Raw genomic sequence first — 21,450 nt, 5'->3', positions numbered from 1 at the left:
AAAAGAATACAATTCATTTTCTTGTCTTATTTCTAAGATATTATACCTCTGTAAATATAAACTGTAAATTATGTTAACGTATGTTTCATTCAGTTGTTAACTGGCTTGCAGTAAGTCCTGGACTGTTTAATTGAGCAGGTTAATGATAGAAAATACATTTTCATCAAATTGCAATATCTGTGTTTAATCAAGTGCTTTCACATGCTTACAGACCATAGATTAAGATTCAAAGACAACTGGAGCTATTTTTCTTCTTTAAGAGGTTTGATACTTTCCTTTGAAATTCACCCACTTGTTTGTGGCTCTGCTGTTGTCAAATTGACTACAAAAAGTAAAATCTTCTGGCTAGTGATCCACTTAATACCTCACTTTCAGGTTAGTTGGAGTTACTCAATTGAAAAAAGCCCTCTATATTTAATCAAATTCATTGCTTATAGCAAGTCAAAGTACATTTTTATATTAAGACTCATATGGAGATGACATATTTATTGTTTGGGCATACTGTGTGTGTAAATATATGCGTATTTAATTTTACATGATTATATTGCAGGTGGTTTTATATACTTTGTTTTTCAGTAAGTGCTAAGACCAGTAATAACCTATGAGCATCTTCATAATGTGCAAAGCGCGTCTCTTGTTATAGTCCTGGCAGACAAACTAGAAAACTTGAAATTGAATTTGAATTGACAAACTAGAAAGCTAGAATTTGTATCCTGCTTGGGCTAGTGGCATTACAGTTGGCTCTAAATGGCAAAGAGTGTAGTGAGGTAGGAGTGTTTGTGTCAGTCTGATTTCCATTGAGTGATCCTTGTGAAGTAAGATCCTATAAGATGCTTACATGGGTGTGTTATGAGATCTATCTATCTATCTATCAATCATTTTTTTTATATATATACTCTAAGTTCAACATAACTAAGCCATCTTTAGTTAATTATTGCAATGGGCATTGGTTGATTAACTGTAAGACCATTAATTATGGCAACAGGCATATCTGTCTACTCATTGCGATGTTATAATGTGAGAAGTCTTTGAGAGAATGAGAAGATCATCATCAAATTAAAAGAGATTTTCATCATATCACTGTTTGCTCTCTGTGTGGTGTTTGTACACTTACATGTTTTCTTGAGGACTGATCCAGCAAATCGTAGTGTTTTCTGTGGGACTGTTTCAAGATGGCTTTAATCTCTTGTATGTGCGATTTAGATTCACCAAGAAGCAGCAGAAAACAAACCAGAAAACCATACTATCTTCCTAAGTAATTAACTTCTAATTATCTCAAAATTTAAAGCAGGATATACAGGTTATAGGATCAAATGGCATGGTCTGTTGTTGTCCCTAGAGAAGATTAATAACTTACAGGTTTGGTGAACTCTAAGAAAGAGAGATTACAAATTGGCCAAGCAAGGCTGAGTTAGGTAGGGAACCAAGCTCTTGCTGTAAGATTTCATTTGTCTGTCAGTTTTGTTTGTGAAGATGTCCAAGTGAGACTGCATTAATAAAAGCAGAGAAGTCTTTTTAGTGACTCCTCAGAAATGAGTGGATGTTGACCTCCATATGAGTGACACAGAGTGTACTGTCTTGGAAAGGAGAGTGAAAAAAGAAATGTGGACTGCAGCCTATCTGTGACATTGGAAGCTTGGGATTGTCAGTCCCTCTTCTCTTGACAAAAAGTGTACACAATAAATAGCAAGTTCCACTGGATTAGTGAAATGTTCTCTAACACAGCTCTACTAGATATTAATTAATATTTCAGTGCAGAGCTTAGCTAGTGGGACATGGAAACTATGTGCATCATGGAAGTTATGTGCATAACAACAGCAAAGACATGGAAGGGAAGAATGATTTAAAAACTTACTGGAGCTTATAGAGATACAAAAGAAGCCACTGTAATGAGTAGGCATTACAAAACTGGTACATAAGCATTCTGGCTGAACACACGCACTCTGGAGCTGAGAGAGACAGTAAATTTGGCATCCTTTGATGGCATATTGTTACCTCAGTGAGAACTCGGGGAGAGGGGAGATATTTTGGCAGAAATCTCTAAGGTAAGTTCCTAATAGCTTAAAAATAAAAAGTACGCAAAAATGCACAAGGCAAAAACCTGTGGAATGTTTAATGTTTGCAGGTGTTACATGATGTTTCAGAAAGTTGTCTGTAGAACCTGAGTTCCCTATTTGTTTATCTCAGAAGCACCAACTTCATCACACCAGAATTTGATCTGTGATTATTAAATTTATTTTAAAGTTAACATTTAAATCTTACTCTTAACTTTAGTGCTCCTAAGGTTTCTAAAGAGCTGCAACTTCTCTTTATTATGGCTAATAAATAATTAAATAAAAAGCAAATCTGATCCCCCCCCACCCCACAGTTTTTGCCAGAAAAGCCAATGACTGCCGTTTCATCTGATATTCCTGCAATTTTATAAGCTTAGCCCCCCTGATGGGAGCATAAAATTCCTAAATGTAAGTGGAAATTAGAATTATCTGCTCTGATAAGAAAATCTGAAATGAAATGGTAGTGTCTTTAGAGTATATAATTTGAATGCAATGAACTTGATATGCTATGTGAGGAGAGGAACCTCAAAGTAAATATTGGGGCATTTCAAAAACAACTTCATCTTTTTGTCTTCAAAACAAGGGGTGGGGCAGGGGGAACAACTACCATGGAAGGCAAAAATAATGTATAGGAAGATGAAATTTATTTAAAGAAAAGATGGGTGATGAATATTGTTTTAATACTGAAGAGTTTGTTTTGGTACATGAAGAAAGCTTCAAGACACTTAAAGCATGCTACAAGCATAACTCCTAGATACATTCAGGATCTGAACCCTATAAATAGGTAAGAGGAAGAGTTGTTAATTGATTTTACGCAGCATTTCCATCTGTTGTCATTAGTGAGATTTAAAAAATGCACTTGGAGAGCATGCCTACAACTAAGTACTTATTCATATCAGATCGATGATATTCAGATTGTATTGATGATTTCTTTTCATAGCCTGTATTGTGCTCTCATCTGGTGATGGTCTTTGTCACTTACATTTTCTGTAGGGGCTTAAGAACAACTGTGAATCGGAACTTCTAGACCCATAAGGTTTTACCCACATAATCTAACAATGTCTTACTTATTAATCTAACAGTGTTCTTGCTTATTTTGGAGATCACCCATTTTAAGCTGATCTCTTCTTAGTTTTCTTAGATTCTTGCTCTTAGCATAATTTATGCAGGGTATGTTTTCAAGATCCATCACAGACATTCAAGCTCTTGAGATCATACACTGTCTGCAGCTGAAGATAGAAGAAAGTCCTGGAGACAATCCAGCCATTTTTTGGGTTTCATGTGGGTTGCTGTCTACAGTAAACCGCAGCCTGGTTGAGATGGTTTTGTGGATGAAACATTGCAACACAGGGTTATCTTTTTAGCTGGAGGGAGGAGGTCTAAAAATAACCTTTGTTTCTAGACTGGAGTAAGGTTTAACAATTTCCTAATTGACTGGCAAGTGTAACTTAAAAAGATGGGAGAAATTTACTGTATGAGTATTTTTAAAAACATGGAAACATTTTCATTGTTGCTAGCATTCTGCCTTTGTAACCCTTTTGTGGTCAAGATTTTTCTACAAGACAGGAAGAAGGTGGGAGTAAAGGAAAAGAAAGGACATGCTATTGCAGCTGTAGTGCCAAAATACTTTCCTCTTAATAAAGATTGTCCACTGCTGTTGTTGGCAACAGCAAATGGAATATTTAATCTGTGGGAAAGTTCATTAACAACACTGTATTGCCCACCCACTAACAAAATGCTGAAGCTCTGCACTAATTACCCATGACTTCATCTTCAAAAACAATGTCACTGTCATGAAGTAGTGGGAGCAATATTCAGATGAGGAGACAATGCTTGTCTGAATATGAGAAAAAGAACAAAAGAAAATCAAGCATAATATCTGAAACACAGAAAATGCACCAGCAGATGATGCTGTAGTGTGGCTATTAGACTTGTGACATCTTAGGCATGTGACTTTGGTAACTTCTTAAAAATAAAAGTGTTTACTTTTGCATCTAAAGACTAGTATATACAGCTAGGCTACACTTCTTCCACCCCCTACACAAGGTGGGGTGGGAGAAGAAATGCACAAAACTGCCTCATAGGAAATTGCATACCAACTTATTTTTAATGCTGCAGGTAATTTTTGTGTGTCTCATTTTCATGCTGCTTTCCTTTTGACTTTTTTCTTAAGTTGAATCATTGCCAAGTTGGTAGGAATGGGTCAGCAGAAATGTGTGGTGGCATGAGTTTTTTCTAAAAATCTGATCACAGCATTATTAAACACTTTTTGAAATAAAAATAGCCACCAGACTGCAGTTGTAACAACATTTAATCCACAAAGCCATTTCAACCAGACTGGTTTACTGTAGCCAGTAGTCATTTGGGAGATTTTGGTCATAGGTAGCCTCCTCTTCTCCTCTGCCCCAAGGAGATCCTGTTGTGGTGGCCATACTTTCCATTTTCAGAAACCAAATCAAGGTATTTTAAGAAAAAGAAAATATATTTTCTTCAGAGCCAACGACAGGCCTGATATTTTGTGAAGGACATTTCCTGCAGGTGTGAACTGTTGCTCAGTAGCAGTATCACTGGCCTACATATTAAAATAGCCGGGCTCTACCACTTCTGTTACCCTCTGACACCTGTCTGTCCTGGTATTAAGAGAGAAGTCTGGAATTGGGAACTGTAAAACTTAAGTCTTGATTGCACAAATCTTTTTATTTGCTTTATATGCAGATTACATTCTGTTGTGAATTTTCAAGGACTTCTATTACTGTCAAAACCTATCTTTAATAGCATGTGTCTCTTTTGCTGACTTGGAGATGCTGAGGGAAGGAAGGCATCTTTCAGACATCCAGGCCTGTGGTCTGGTATCCCCAGTTTGTTGTCACCAGGAAGTTGAAGATTAATATCCAGGCCTGTACAGTGAGTGTTTTTGGAACGAGTAATTTTTCTTTGGGATTAGAAAGGCATTAAACTGGGTTACATCTCTTTGATTCTCTATATGCAAGTTTCTACCCCAGGAGTATTCCTGAATTATCTTCTTTCTACACTTGCCGTACACAGTGTTGTTTAAAAACAAACACACAAAAACTTGTCACAGAGAATCACTTGATAAAAGCTGTGTTTAAGTGCGAGGTTGTCTTTATAAACCAGCCATATTCACTATGTGTGCAGTGTGATGGAATATATGAAACATACTGACACAACATATGTTCATGAAATCCTTAGATGTGTCAAGGTGCAGAGCCCTTAGCTGAGAGAGAAAAGGTTAAGCTCTTTGTCCTGGTAAACCATAAATCATTCTGTGGTTAGTTTACAGCAGTAGTTTTTTACTTTGTAAATACACTTCTAATGATTTTCAGAGAGCTTCTTACACACAAGAATGTAAGAAGCAGAACTTTCATTTTACAAAACCTTTGGGGCTTATGACTGAAAAATATGACTCACTATGCTTATCCTTCCCAATTTACCCTGGCAGCAATATTGGTAACTTGCAGGAGTTAACACATTTTCATTTCGATACAAAGAAATGTCTTACCCTTACTCCCTTTTTTCCCCTGATTGTTCAGGAATTGTTTTGAAGTGCAGTAAATTGACTAAATATGTCTTGGTCTCCATTTTACTACTAGCCAGCATGGGACAGTTATTCTTGGAGCTGATGTTAGCATCCTTGAACATAAATTTGTAAAGTCTAGTATTTGATGAGAGCTTGTGTGTGGGATACAGACATTCAGCTGTTTCACTGAAGTAGCCTTGCAGAGTGTGGCATTAAGTCCTCTGCACTGTTTCAGGCATATTTTAGAATTGGAATACAGTTAGGCTGTAGTCCTGAGAAGAGCTGAGTGCCATTTCACTTGTAAGCTTTGCCTGAAGAATGCCAGCATTCAATATAAGATGCTTGTTGAGATCTTTTAAATGTAAGTTGCATGTGTTTTCCTTAGCATACTATCAGCATACCAGTTGTTCAGTTATTCGTAGGATTTTCTATTGCATGTTTGTTGCACTGAAAAGACATAGGTTGCACAATTATGGTATAATATTGCTCTTTTGGCCTTTGGAAGTAAATGCCTAGGCTAAGCTAAAACCAGCCTTGGTCTGAAGGGGTGCAGTCATCCAGGCAGCACTGTTCTTTGATGTAGCAGAATTCATTGTATTTAGAATTCATCATAGCTGTGGCACAATGAATTGTAAATAATGAAATATCAAACAAGTACACTTCTCTCTATAGGTAAACATTTAATTTGTTAGTGTTGGTGAAGGGAGGGATCTTTTACTGTTCATGATGCTAGCAGTTGTAATGGAGAAACACATATGAATTGCATTGTGAAAGGATGTGCCTGGCAAGGCAATGATGCTTCTTTCCAGTACTTGTCTATGCTTAGAGACTTGACTGCTGAAGCATGGCCTTATTCCATTCACACTTTCTTGATGTGTCTGCATGCTTACTTACAGCCAATTAATAGGACTGTCTTAATATCTTCATCTCTTTCAAATGCTGCTGCTACTTCTTCTGCCCTGCCCGTCTTCCTGCCATGTATGTGTATGTGTTTTATTTTGGTTGGGTTTTTTTGTTTGTTTTTTTTTTAAGATTGGTTTTAGCCACTGAGTGTATGTTTGCTAAAAGCAAGATTTCTGTGCTTTTTGGAGTATGTGTATGTATGTGTTTATATCTACAAACACATATACAGAACCTTATATTCCTAAAAATATTACCTTACCAGCAAACAAAAACTTGTGATGCTTACTGTACCTCAGTAGTACATGCGTAAATTACATTGTATGTTTTGAACACTTGAGCATCTGGTAAATGCAAAGAATAGTCGATTAAAATGGCCCCAGTCATTTAAAGTTTTGTTGTTCTGGGCAGAAACTAGTGAAATTCAAACCTGTCAAGAAAAGGGAATTGGAGTTTGGATCAATTATGCCTGGCGATCCATTTCTGTTGGGATGTAGCTGGTGTGCTTTTTAGGAGAATCGTATGCAATGAGCAGTTTAAAGTTCTCATGAGAGGGAAGATGGAGAACCTCCTTTCTGCATCTGAGCACAAAGGAATGCTTTGTTTGCTCCCAGCATCTGCACAGTCTGTGATCTGATCATTTTTGTTATCATAATCAGCTTTACTAGATAGTGAAGAAGAGAAGGTAATAGCTTAACACAGTCTAATCCATGCATGTACTGGATTTAGATAAGATTAAAGTATTTCTGGATGCTGAGGAGGAGTGAAGCAGTTTTTGTGAATCACATCTCTATGCTCAGAATGTTATAAATCTAAACAACTGAAAAAATACAGTTTGATTCAGTCAGAGAGCTTTACCTGACTGTATTTAACTAATTACCTGTGGAAGCTTTAGGCTTTTTTTCCTTTGAATCTCATAAATATAGCAATATAGCTTTGTGAAGTATTCTCACTTTAATTATGTATGGAGTTTCTATGCTGTATTTTGGTACTGCTAATGAATTTGAATGAGATGCTCCTGAAAGACTGGGTCTTGAAGTTGCTGTCCAGGTTAAGTTCACATCTGACTTAAGTGATTTGTTTCCAGAAAAACTGTAAGAACTTTGTGTTTCACAAGTGCAGAAAACACTGATTTTCTTGTATGTGGAAACTTAAAAAAATAATAAATTAATGCTTGCATTTAACATCCTTTATAGAGGCTTTGTGTTTTACATGAACCAGTAGCAAAATCATAGAAGTTGTAATGGAATGAAATCTGTTTTGTATTTCATCTTGCCTCACAGAAATCTATGTTTAAGCATCTATAAAGTAGATGAGACCTTGTCTGTAATATCAGGGCTTTCTGACAGATTCGCCATTTTATTCTTTTTTTTTTTTTTGTTATCTTTGTTTTTGGAAGAAATCTTGAAGTAGCTTATAGAATAAGCAGATACTATGCATATTTTCAGAGCATCTGTTAGCCTTTTGCAAAGTTAAAGCTAATCATACTGATCTAAAATATGGATTCTACTAAATAGACAGTTTTGGTATGTGAAATCAATTAATGAATTTAGCCATTTGTTCCCTATGCTGTCATGCAAGAAAATTGAGTTTTTCCTCATGGGTTAAGAGCAGCCTTCCATTTGCTTTAAAGTTGATAGAGTTTTTAAGTGGTATAGATCATTATCAATGCTAATAGTGTATTTGTGTGAATGTTAATAAATTTTAAGGATAAAGAAATTTGATCCTGTAAAGCACTATGAACGAAGAACTTGTTCGTAGCTTACATGTGGGGAAAATAAGTGAACATAGCATGTACAAGATAGAATAGGAGATGTGTCCGTAAGCCATACCTTTTTTTTTCCCCTGAGCAGTGACTGGAGCATGAGGGCTTTTCATTCAGCTGTTGTTGCACTTGAGTCTGAAATGAGTAAGAGAATTGCTGACCTCATGTTTTGGTAGTTGTATCTTTCCTGTTGGGTCAGGCTGCTGTGGAAGCACCAAGAAAAAAGCATGACTTTCATCTTCAGTGGTCTGAGGTTACACCACAGTTAATCTTCAGTTAAACCTCTATGGTATTCTGCAGCTTACTGATCTTGGAGATTGAATAAGTAAATTTTTCCTCAGTTTAAAATACAGGTTAGCTCATGGTAACCCGAAGGATGGACACTGCATGGAATTAAAGCACATTTCAGAGTAAAGGAGGAAGTGCATATGGAAAATCAAATAAAAACCAGCTTGTGTTAGATTATAGCTATTGTGCTTTGCGTCATAGTTACATCACTGCTCATCTGGCTGCTTTTTAAGTTAAATGCTGTTTCCTGAATCTAAAATTGCTGGTACATTTCATCCTTTCCTGCTCTTCAGAAGAAGGAATTTAAAAGAAATCAAGTGCTTTCTTCTTGAAAGTAATGTTTGCAACACTGTATAACCTAAATTTCATAATCAGAAATTACAGTCTGGCAAGTACTACTTGTCTGTGAATTTGAAGTCAGCCTGCTTTTCTTTGGTCTCTGGGGCTGCTGATACGACTAAGATTCAGAGGTTACACTGGGAACAATTTGATCTTACTATCTGTGCTATTTAAATGATAACACTTCTGGTATATGTGAAGCTTTAAAGGTAAGTGATAGATATTCAGCCCATGATGTTTAACCAGACATATGGTGTCATGAGCTGATAGAATGCACAAATCTGATAACACTGCTGTAATTAACTAATCTTTCAGGAATGGGTGAAAACTAAATGCATGTTTTCTTTTTAGTTTGGTTTTGTTTTGAAGTATGTAAATACTTTTATAGATAGAGACTTGAGTTTGGCCAGATCTCTTATAGAAAGCTGATCTAGAGAAATGGAGGGGACAGTTCACCTACTCTTTTAGTCATTTATGTGTTTTTTTGTTTTGTTTTAGTTTGCAAGTATGCCTGCCACAGGAAATGTGAAGAAAAGGTAAGCATGGTTTTTGGCCTCCCTTCTTGCTTTTGATCTACATGTATTCAAAGTTTAGACAACAAAATCTGTATGAATTTATTAAGAATAAGATGCCTAGCTGGGGTATTGTTCTTGCCACTAATTTGTGAGGAAAAAAAAATAAATCTATAGTTGAAAAATTAGCACCAGTGGTTGAGTTTCTCATTCTTCCCACAGGAGGAGATGTTTTAAGTTGAAAACATTAGGTTAAGTGGGTGAAATACAAACCACACAGTTCTGCCAGAAAAGGAAAAAAATCTGAGTGAATAAAGTATACATGCTGTTATAATCCAGTTTAAACCCAGAAAGACAAAGAACACTAATTCTCTGTGTATAAACTGGAAAGAATTTAGAAGGTTCAAAATATACCCAAAAATGAGATTTAAACCAAACAAGGTTAGATGTCAGTGCCAAAAATTTGGTGTATTTTATTTAATAGTAGAAGAGGCAGAGAGAAAGAAAGAGATAGATAAAGTGTGACTGGGGGGTGGGGGGAGAGAGAATGACAGGGGTTAGGTAGAAGCATATCACCCATCTGAGGGTTCCAGTGATGTCTCGTTGCGCCCTTCCATCTGGTCTTCTTGGTAGCAAGGGTCCCGCGCCATGCCACCAGAAGCTGAAGAGTATAGAATCTTGTGGATTAATACACACTTTGGGACACGTGGGAACACCGGTTTGACACTGTCCCTTGCAACACTGAGGATCTGTTGCATTATCTCTGGTGGTCTGCTGCAGGGTCTGGGGAGCCATTTGATGGGCCATGACACCCCCTTCTGCTGTGGATAAGCTTTCCGCCAGGAGAAGAGTCCCTCAGCTGAGCTGGTCTGCACATCAGAGGATGTTCACTACCTCTGACCAGAGGCCTTTCCTACGCACACCCAAAGCCTCTCTCCCCCACCCTTTGGTGCAAGAGTCTGTTCAAGCCTGGCAGCTGATAGCCCTGGGGCTGTGGTCTCATTGCTGAAGGTGCTAAGCCTGTGCTTTGTGAATGTCCCCAGTTCCTGAGTTTTATCTTATCTTCATCAGTGAGTGGTCCAGGGCCTCACTCTGAAGGCCTGTTCAGGGTGTGGTGGTATTCTGTGCAGCTTTTGTAAAACAATTCTAGAAGTCCTTCATGAAAATGTTTAAGTCAAAAACTGTAATATTTCAGTCTCTGACACATGCACACCTGTACGCCCCCATGCATGTGTGTATGCACACACCTATACAAATATATAAATATATAAAATTTGTACAACGGAGATTTAAAGGCAAACTTTTTGCATTGGGTTAGAAGAAGTATAAGAAGTATAAGCATATTATTACTTTTCAGTGATTACTGTAGATTCTGTCAGTTCAGTTTCATTACTTTAGAAAATCTTCAAGTTCCTTTCACACTAGACGAGATTGGTAGTTCCATGGTCTCCCGTGACTGACTTTCCCCATTGCTAGATTTGTGTAAATAAGAGACACAGATTCAGTCTGAATCTAGCAGTCTTGGAGGACTTCATTTTGCCAGAAGCACTTTTGTGGGGTAATATTCCCTTCTTTTAAGTTAAACTTTTGATTAGTACTTGCTGTCTATCAAAGATCTAGACTTAGTATCTGTGTTGTTACCTTGATATTTGCAAGCATTTGTTTAGTTCAGTACATCCAAGGTGTGTAACTAAATTCAAGAGAAGAATCTTTGCTTTGTGAGGGACTTGGAGATTTTTCAGGACATTTTAGGAAATTCTAGTAAATACAAGTGTCAGTTAGTTGAGCATCTCCCATTTTGAGTAAAAAGGGTGCATGTGCATTTGAAAATCACTGTTTTGTGTGGTATGCTGGGTAAATGCCGAATTCTGTGTTTTTTAATGAAATAAGATGAAATACACAGTGGTAATTAAATTTTAAGTAAGGTATTACCTTTTAAAGGGCTTCATTGCCTATATTAATTCATCTATATATATAATGTATAAATACAATAATGATTAGTAATAATACTATAGTAATGGTGGCCTGTTGGTAGAAGCAGAACAGTTTAGTAGAAAGATGTACTTTTTGTTAGACCAGATGATGTAATTTATCCCTCTTTGCACAGTAGCTTTGGTTCTCCACATTGTAATTACAGTATGGAGTTCTGCCAGTTGTACTAGAAAGAATCTGGTTTGTTGATAACATTGGTAGCTCAAAGATTTACTTGGGTAGTTGCTACATAGAACTAGAGTTTCCAGAAATTATGGTATTTAAATGATTCTGGAGACTGGTGTGGTTCTTTAAACTTGTTTTAGAGATGAATGATTTCATATGTGCGCCTTATGTTTAAAACAGGAAATTCATTTCAGCTCTTAGCCATTTGGGTGTTAACTGTTGGAAAGAGTAGAATATGGAGTGCCAAAAGCATGTAATAGCCTAACATCAAGATACTGACTGACATGTTTTATGATTTTTGAATAACTGAAATGGAATTATTAGCATTTGTTACAGAATATAAAAAAAATTATGAAAAGAAGACCAAATTCAATAATCAGTTGTTTCTTAGAAGAGGCTTATTTTTCTGATTTTCGGAAAAGCAGTCAGCACATAGCTTAAATTGGAAAACTGAAGATATATTTGGAATGTAAATGTTTAAGACTTTATTCTAATGTGTTTTGGGAGGAGGGAAGTTTTTTAAGATGACAAGAGAGCTATTAAAGTCACTATTGTGACATGTGAAAGTCAGAAATAATGCCATAATATTCAAGTGTTTCCATGTCAACATCCAACAAAATGCTCTCAATTTCAAAAATGGGCGAACTGGGGCCTCACAGGGTGGACTGTGTCTTTACAACATGGCATTTTCCTACTTTTTGTGAGAAAGTGTAAGGATTCTGCTTGGTTCACAGCCCTCTGGGCTAATTTAGCCTCTTCTGGCTTGCTAAGAAGCATATTCCAGAGCTGTTTGCAAATGTTTTCTATAAACTTCCTGCTGGAGAGGTCACTGCCTCTTCGGCATGATTCTTGCAGACCTTCTGTAACAGATTGAAATCAGGCCTGTGCTAAATTTCTGTATGCACCTTAGTATTGCCTGATGCAAAGATGTTTTTCCTTATGATTTAATACATGTAATCATTAAATTTACCTTAGGGGGATGCAAAGGGTCATCCTGTACATGGATGGTTTTCAACTATAGGGAAATAAAGCAAAAAACTGAAATGACCTTCAAACTAATTTTTGATTTTTGCTTTTTGGCCAGCAAGTTTCACATGTGTCTTCTGCTTTCATATCTTTCTGTGTTGTTGCTGGTGCCCTTTGCTACCACATTCCTTTCTACCCAGTAATATGTATTAAAAGAAACAACCAACAAACCACACTTCTCCCCCATTTTAACCTATGCTTATTGTTTAAATATTGCTCTCATCTTATCTTTCATCTTTTTATTTGATGGGCACAGATCTTAGGTCTTAGATGTACACTAGATGTGGTGAAATCTGTGGGCTGAGCAGTGATATCTGCTGTTTGTTGTGACAAAACTCCTGTCTTACCCTAAAACTCCTGATACTGTTGGCTGAAGTGCCATTTGTGACCATAGGAATCATAATGCTTGTAGTTCTTATCACTGTTACTCAGATGTTGGAAGCAGACTGAAATCCTGAGAAGCCAGACTAATACTTACATTATAGGTCCAGAATTCTGAGATACAGCTGGTCTGGTACACAGTTTGTTTCCATTCAAGAAAATTTAATCCATGCTGGTAGTTTGTTCCCTGCTATCCTCCCTATCTGGTAATGTTGCAAGTTTTGTTTGCCTTTGCAAATGAGGAATGTTTTCTAATGGAGATTGTACCAAAATACATACACATGGAATCCTCAAAGAGTAGCATAGTTCCCTGAGTAATCTCTGCCTCATAAAGCTTGGAGAGGTCAGATTGCATACAAAGAAAGGAGAAGTTAAGCCTCAAACAGATACATACAATTGTCAAAATTTTGATTTATTTTTTTTTTAGCTGAAGAGGTAGCAAAAGGAGATATTTTGAGCAAATATACTATATTTTTGCACTTATTTGTGTCAGATAATTTCAACCTATTTTATAAAGCCCTTTCATCTATTACACAGATTAAATCAGGTGAGGCACTAGCTAGCATTTACAGTTCAGGTTCGCAAATTAAACCACAGTACAGAGGGCTAGTGCAAAGTCCAGTAAAATCTAGTTTTAAGATCTTGATTTCTGCTGTCTGGTTTAACTCCTGTTAGCAACACACAAATTCTGACTTTCTTTTCTTTTGCTTCTGAACTCATTTGGAGCAAATCCCATGATTTGAAGAAGGAAGGGACTTTATCTCTGTTTACTGGTTTACAGTTATCAAGGGAAACTAATCAATTTTTGCTTTTAAGTACCTTCTGTTTCATTAGAGGATTTTTAAAAATATTTTTCCCAAATAACCTATGTAACAAGTGTCTTTGCCTTGTATGTATTCTTCAGAGAATTGGAGAACTTTAATGATGTAGGTCAGGGCTGTGACACTGCAAGATGAAATACCACAGCATGGAAGAAAGCCAGCATTTGTCCTGAGTGTTTTGAGAGGGTAGGTTGGAAAAGGGGAACAGTAACTGACAGGCATTCCGGAAGAAGAAAACCAAGCAGAGAAATATTTTTTTCCAGGCTTAACTCTGAAGGTGAATATTGGTATAAATAGGTGTGTGTGTTTTGTGTAACAAAAAAAAAAATAATTGTGTGTATAAATGTGTATCCGTGTGTGTGTGTATATATATATATATATAAAAATTCATGTTAAATACATCTATGAGCTTACCATATAGGCTTCTGAAAGTCATCTATGTAACGTTCAGAAAATCTACTAACATGACTGTAACTTCACACTATTTGCAGGATGTCAGTGATTTCATTTTGCTGGTCTTTTTACCCTTTCTCCTCAATTTTGTAACATAAATAGTGAACTAGAGTGTTCACAACAGGTTTTCTAGTAGGTTACTTTATTAGGTGAAGATTCTTCCCCCTGTGTATAGTTTGTGTTACACACAACCTGTGCAAGCATGCCAGAATTTCTTACTTGATAAGACTGTAGCTGGGGAGAAAGTGATTCATTATAGCTATGTGGTTAAATTGCTTTTACAAAAGCAGTATAATAGTGTTTGAGATTTGGGCTTTGAAATGCACCTTCGGTAATAACTGGCTCATGCTTTGAAGATGGCTCTTCCTCTGAAAAATCACATACTTCTTACAAAAAGAGAATAAAAAGGAAGAAGATAAAAAGGAAGTATGCATCTGGAAGTGAAAAAAAAAAAAAAGTCACTGAAATGTAACTACTGGTTATCCCAGCCAATGAACTGTTGTGTGTTGGGGGGGGCATTATGGTGTTGCTGTTAAGAAGAAGCGGGGACAGATTTTATTTCCCTAGCGCCAGATAGCCTGCCATTTGTTGACTTTTTTTTGTTTGTTTGACTTAACATTTATCTCATGTTAGTCAGTTACTCATTAACTGATGTGACTGATGTTACAGTCATATGAAGAAAAAATTTCCAGCAGATTCATTGTAATCAGAATTCTTCATAAAAAAATTATTTTTAATCATTTTTCCATCGATGTGGGACTTTCTCAAGCTAGAGCTCAATGCAGGAAATATCACACCAGGAAAATGTTTTCATATTAACTGTGTATGCAAGAACAGGTAATTTGTCTTGAAAATAGTTGCTTGATTATTTGTGAATAGACTAACAATGTACCTCTATGTCTATGTGCTGGGCACTGAAGAGGTAACTTTATGAAAGTAGACACAGCTTTCTTACATTCTGATATTGCCTCTTAATATGTGAATGTACGGAAACATAGAAGCTAAATCCACCTTGGTGTGGAGCTATGATATATTACACTAATGCATATGCAGTACATTTCTTATGGTTGAAAGAAACTGTTGAAAGCTGACAAACCAGGTTATTGTAGATGTCTTTAAGATTAGCTGTAGCTTCAGTAGGTGGACCAGAAAAGACTGTCTGAAGTTTATTGTTCTGTGCAGTTGGTACACAGTGTGTAACTTTTTAAACCAATGACTGAGACCTTTATACTTGGTTTTCTATCTCTGCGTTGTTATTGGATTTAAGTCTTGCTGTTTTGCTTTTTTAGCTCTATACTGTTTCTCTAAAGCTTATTTTTTAGTGTGTCCCAGACATTTGAAAACTAGGAAAAAGAATTGGAGCCACTCATATATTCTCAACCTAATTTGTTTGGATGTCATAATATTCGCTGTTACCTGTTAACAGGTTAAAAAACTCATTTGCTTTTAGCCTGTGTCTGGATTAACAGTGGTAGGATTTGCTTCAACTGGTCATGAGAACTGAAGTTGAGATACAGCAAGATCTTGGCAATTTTGCTTCATCTGGGAAGAAATGTGCGATTTTTATATGGAGTTAGAAGAAAAAAAAAAAGTCAGTGCATCTTGGGTGGTTCATTGAGTTTTGTAGATCAGAAACAGCAGCAGAACATCAAAGTCTTTGACATGGGTCTTGATTTCTGTTAAAAGGAAGTGCAGAAGACACAGAACCAGAAGATGAAATTTTTTTTTTGTAAAGTCAGTTTTGTATATATAACTGTTTCAGGTATAGAGGAGCTCAGAGAAGGAAAAAATCAAGTGCTATTTTTATTGTTAGCTCTCATCTTCTCACAGTCCAGAGTTGCCTGAATAAGATGTCACAAATCTTCAGAGATCTGTAATTCGCTTCTGAAGTTCTTGTCCACTGGATGTCCCCAGTGTTCTTGTGTCAGAAAAATGGATTTTTCTTAGGCAGTGAATCAGCTGTAATTAGCCAGAAGATTACAGCAGAGCTGTGTTTTAGTTAGCCATAGGGGTAGAGATATGCTTGATTCCTCAAGAGTTTTAATCAGTGAAGGGAAGGGAGAGAACAGAGATTATATTTTTGCATGTCAGTGATGATAATTTTATTCCATAATAAGTGGTTCACATTATTAATTACATGAGCATGTAATGTTAGTTCATCTCTTCCACTGCACCACTCAGCTAACTTGCCACCTCCTTTGGTGTTTTCATTAATTCTTTCTTCCTAGTATATGCACTCAGAGGAAAGTAATTGACATTTCATGTTTATCTACTTTAACCTTAGGTGTTGCTAATTAGAACACTAACAAAACCAGTTTATAAGTACAAGGTAATCACTCGGTCAGGACAGCTCAGGACAGTCTTTCTTCCCTAGATGCAGGTGTTTGCTGCCTGTGGTGGTGCAGGGTGCATGTGGCTTTGTTTCTTTTATCTGGGCACTGCTCTGCTTGGTGGTTTGTCACTTTGGCTTGCAAGGAGAGTTGGTGGTTTATTCAAGGTAGCATATGAAGTTTTACATGCTATGTCAGGCAAGAGATCACCAAGGCAGATGATGTCCTTGCTTCCAGCAATAGACATGCTATTAAGACAGCTTAGTTAACATCTTCCATGTATGGAAGTATGGGTGTTTGGTTGGATAGATAGTGAATCAAGAGTGGCAGTCACAAAATGAGCTGCAGAGATGCAGCATATTAAAACCTTGGACTTGCAAGCCCACTGAGGAGACAAAGGGGAGAGCAGATAAACTTGCAAGAGATCTGGTTTCTTTAGCGGTAGTCTAGAGATCATGAGGAAGCTGGGAGTTGAAGAAACAATGTGCTATTTGTTTTTTTTTTCTCCTTTTTGTAAATAATTTATGATTTAAGAAGCATTGAGAACTGGAGATAGATCTTTTTCATAACCATTTACAGAGACAAATGCTGCCTCTCCCATGCTAGTGGTTAAAAGCTGTTCCTGAGTCTTTAAGCTGGAGTGGGTTGTCCTTGTGTAGTCAGGTAAGTAGCCCCTATGACACAGCCTGTGCTATGTACAGAACTGATGTTTCTTTTTGTTCTTGCAGCTTGCTCTGTTGCATGGGCTGCATCTTCTTTTCATTATTCTAAGGATTACAAATGACATGAGGCATGAGGCCCCCTCTGCTCAGTAACCTACTCTGTGTACCGTGAATTGAGTCATTGTAGGACTCAGCAGCTGTTCTGAAAGGAAACTCCATGTTTGTTGTCCAGGTGTTGCTGCAGAGTTTCTAGCTTCACTCTGCTGGCTTAGAGGCAAATCTGTCCCAGAGAACCATAATTTTGAAGGTGAACATGTTAAATGAAACAGTTTTCACTGGGGTTTTCCTCAAGATACCTGTTAAATGGAGCATGCATGATGACTACTACTGAAGTTCAGCTGAGTGGTGTGAATGGATGAACCTACAGTCTTATGACTGTGTGTGAGATTTGAGGGTGCCTGCTGTATGAGATTGTAGAAATAATCTAACACTTGGTTTTCCCTAGGTCATCATGTAATCCAAGTTTAGTCATGCTTTTCCTGGCTTTCTTTGTGTTTTGGTTTCTGAATATCAAAATAAGGTGGCTTGGGGTTTTTTTGTGTGATGTATACAGACTGTGTTTTTCATAGGAAGTGTTTTTAATTTGGAGACAAATCTCTGAAGATATGTGAATCCACAGAATGTCTGTTCTGCTTGCTCTGCTAAACTCATGACCCAAAGTCAGTTCCAGAGCAAGGGTAAGGTGTTGGGAACTGCTGAAATTCTAGATTTCTTGAAAAGCAGAATGCTTACTCATTAACTAAAGCTAAGGTGATGATTAAAGAATGCTGTAAAGGATAGAGGAAGGGAGAAAACCCTTCATGTTTTGCTGTGTGATGTGAGAGAAGACATTAATCTTCTATCGCATCTCGCCAGAGTTTATCTGACTCTATCACTTCAGCCTGTGACAGGAGTGGGTCACACCCAGGAGCAGGATGACCCAAGGTGTGACTAGAGCACTTGCTCTACGGCTTTTTGGCTGTCAGTCTGCGCTCTGAGGAGACAAGGACAAGAGGGAGGTCTTTTGTATGGGATAATGGAGGATTTATTGCTCTGGGGAATCTTGGGGGCTAAAGACAGAAAATGCAAGCGTGCAACAGCTGAAATAGGGAGGCAGTTCAAAGAGAAGGTACAAAGCATCAGCTAATCAGAGATACCCTGGGGAGGGTAAAAGGCAGGGTTCACAAAATCATCCAGTGAGGGAGGTAGGGGGGGAAGGTTGGGTCGCATGGACTAATCAAACGTCGAAGTTTAGGGGATTTCCAAAGTGGAATTCCAAGCATGCGGTGGGCCTAAAACAGATTGACAGGAGACTCAGGGTTGATTGACAACGTAGGGTGGAAGGGTCTCATTTGGACCAAACCATCAACTTTAGGTAATAACCAAACATACCATTAACAAGAAACACACTGCAACACTCTTCGACCTGTTTCATTGATTAGAGTATGTGAGCAGGGCACTGAGTTTGCATGGAGCTAGTGCTAACTTTTTAGGGAGCTGAAAGTAGATAGTAGAGCTGAGAGCAGCAGGTGGATGCTCAGATTCTGCATCTGATCTGGTTGGTACCTCTTTATCTGGATGGAGCTCAAACAGTGCAGCTGGGACATCTCCAAAGGTATTATCTTTTTTTCCTTATTTTATCAAATTTTTTTATTGCAGGTGGTGACACCCTGCTTTCTTCCAAGCAGCTATGAGCTGGTGAGTATTTTTGGCACTACTGATAGCCATCAGGTTTTATTAGGTTATAGGTTAGATCATTCTTGTAGTGTCCTATAACCTATTATTTCAGTACTGTGCTATCACCTTTCCTCTCTGAAGCTTGGCAAATCAGGGATCCATTTCTGAAGCTTGTTGCTGTGTCCTGTCCCATCCAGGAATGCACATGTTTTATGCTTTTATTTCTGCCTTTTAAATAAAAAAAAAACCAAAAAAACCAAAACAGCTCAGTAATGATTTGTTTCAACATACTGATATCTTGTGTCAGTTTGGAAGTGCAAGTAGTATAAGATTTGTTTAGGACCTGTTATTTTCTGTTGCTGGTGGAACCCATACTTGGTCAGGATAGGAAAACCTTAAGCCTTTTCTGGCTTGCATGATTTGGTTGTTTGAACTCCAAGGGTAATATGAGTGATGCTGGGGAGATGGATTCTAAGTTACTTGTTGAACCAGCACTGGCAGCTGCTAGTGTCATTACTAGGACTAAGCAGCCAACACCTGATGCACAAGCATCAGCCAAGAACTCTGTGTATTGTAGGTAAGTGATACAACCACTGGCAATTAGGAATACTACATCTCAATTCTGCATTGCTGTGTGAATTGCCAAGCCACTTCACACGTTTTTGTGTCTTGATTTCCATGTTGGAAAAATAGAGGTGATGGTACTTACCTATCACAAACCACAGAAGTCAAAAGGTGGTTTTTAAATAAAGCCTGGAAATCAAAATTGGTTATTTCTGATATTATGAGGAAAGTGAGTATCAACTCATTGGAGGTCTCTCCTAGATTTGACTCAGTAATTTTATGAATTAACCCATGTCAGAATCTGATGATCTTGTATAGCATCACTTCTAAAATTATAAATAGAAAATAAACTCTTTCTTTTGTTTGCAGCTCACAGTATTAGGTGCATACTGGCAAATGCAGTTGCTTTCTTTTCTGTTGTGCACTCAACCAAGGTATTGATTCTGAAGTGGAAAACTGGTTATTGTGGTTCAGAAAAAAATTTAAACATATAGCAAGCTGTGGGATATGCTACTAGTCATTAATAATTCTGATTGAACTTGTTTTTTGTGTACATGGGGCAATGCTGATAATATAGTCCCAACTGACTCTGTGACCTGCCAGTAGGTAAAGAATGCAGATGGCAAAAGTGGCCTAACCTGTTTTAGTTTACTATCAGGACTGAGACAGAGGTATATTCAGTCACCAAATAAAACATTTACTGGTTTGGGCAGAAGGAGTGGAATTCTATTTAAATTTCTTGTAGGGATATCTGTAGGTGAAATATTTTCACTACACAGTATACACTATGTTTTGTTGCTGAAAGCAAGATTGAATAGTGTGATTTGCTTTTGGTGTGAAATGTGGTGAAATTTTTATATTATATCTTTGTTCAGCACAAGTAAATTTTATCTATTTAATGAATAGTTCTGTTGTTCTGAAGGAGGAATATCTGTGATGATGTTAGCTGTAAGCATTTTTTTGACAACTGTTTTGAGTGTAAAGTGACAAGATCAAAAATAAGTTGAGAGATTTAGATAATAGGGAGGGCAACATCTATTAAAATTAAACAAAACTTCGCATCATCATAATTTGCTGCTGAACTATGAATTTATCCCAATTCATTCCAATCCAATCAAGGAATTCTAACCTTTTAGTTTCCACATGAATAAACTATACATATGCTTTCTTTAAATCAGTGTTGCATCTGTTTAGTCAATGTAAAGGTTGCCTCTATTGCCTTAAACTGGCTTATAGCAACAATTGTAGTTAGAATCTCAGTGACACATTTCTTGGAAGACTGTTGAAGCCTGATGAAATTCACAGATGTTATTTTTCTTCAAAATGTATGTTTTATTGAGTATTTTCTTTTGTCTGTTACCAAAGGGGCCCTTCCCATTTTTCATGAGCCGTGTTTCTTGCAGCTTTGTAATGACATCAGGAGCCTCATATGTCAATTCAGTGCAGCTGTTTGGAATTTCAGGTGCTAAAATACAAAGTGGTCCCTGTGTTCTAATACTGCTTGCTTTATGTTGTCATGCACATTCCTCAGAAAGTGGGATGATGTTAGTCCATCTCGATTAATTAAATTCAAATGTTTAGCAAAGATGACTTATTCTGTTGCACTTAATTTTATTTCATGAAGAGACAATGGACTCTTTGTGGGAATGGTCTTTCATTGCAGAAATTTGTAGCTTAATCTAAGAACTTGAAGGAAAATAAAAAGTGGCATGGTCACTGTGTTTTTTTTTACTTGAGAGCTGAGTGAGCTTATCTAGTACTTCTAAAATTAGATAAAAATCAAAGATGGTAGGTTTGTTTAAATGGCCTTTACTGGAATTATTGTATCTTATTTTGAAAGACTGTTAGCTACTCAGCTGTTAGTATTTCTTAAATTGGTGTTTTTAATTTAAAAAAAATGATGACAAGTCTTTTCCTCTTGTGCTGTCAAAATAAGGAAAGGTT

At 37.1% G+C, this 21,450-nt stretch overlaps 1 protein-coding gene across 9 annotated transcripts in view; it reads left to right on the top strand.

Annotated features, from left to right (window-relative positions):
• The window catches only part of TNS3 (tensin 3), a 192,327-nt gene that overhangs the window by 52,789 nt on the left and 118,088 nt on the right, over positions 1 to 21,450 (top strand). For 7 of the 9 annotated variants that reach the window (XM_014261721.2, XM_088056512.1, XM_014261720.2 and 4 more), the window contains 2 exons: positions 9,383 to 9,420; positions 18,925 to 18,963. In XM_014261721.2, the coding sequence (XP_014117196.2) occupies positions 9,383 to 9,420; positions 18,925 to 18,963 (77 nt within the window). Of the gene's footprint in view, positions 1 to 9,382; positions 9,421 to 14,976; positions 15,072 to 18,924; positions 18,964 to 21,450 lie in introns of those variants that run through there. The other 2 variants (XM_014261722.2, XM_088056446.1) reach the window with 2 other exon arrangements.

This window comes from Pseudopodoces humilis, chromosome 1, assembly GCF_049639895.1.
Source record: "Pseudopodoces humilis isolate 2021_Gansu_Grassland_sample_001 chromosome 1, ASM4963989v1, whole genome shotgun sequence".
Taxonomy (NCBI): Eukaryota; Metazoa; Chordata; class Aves; order Passeriformes; family Paridae; genus Pseudopodoces; species Pseudopodoces humilis.
Note: the sequence above shows the minus strand (reverse complement) of the source record. Positions and strands in the feature narration are given on the sequence as shown.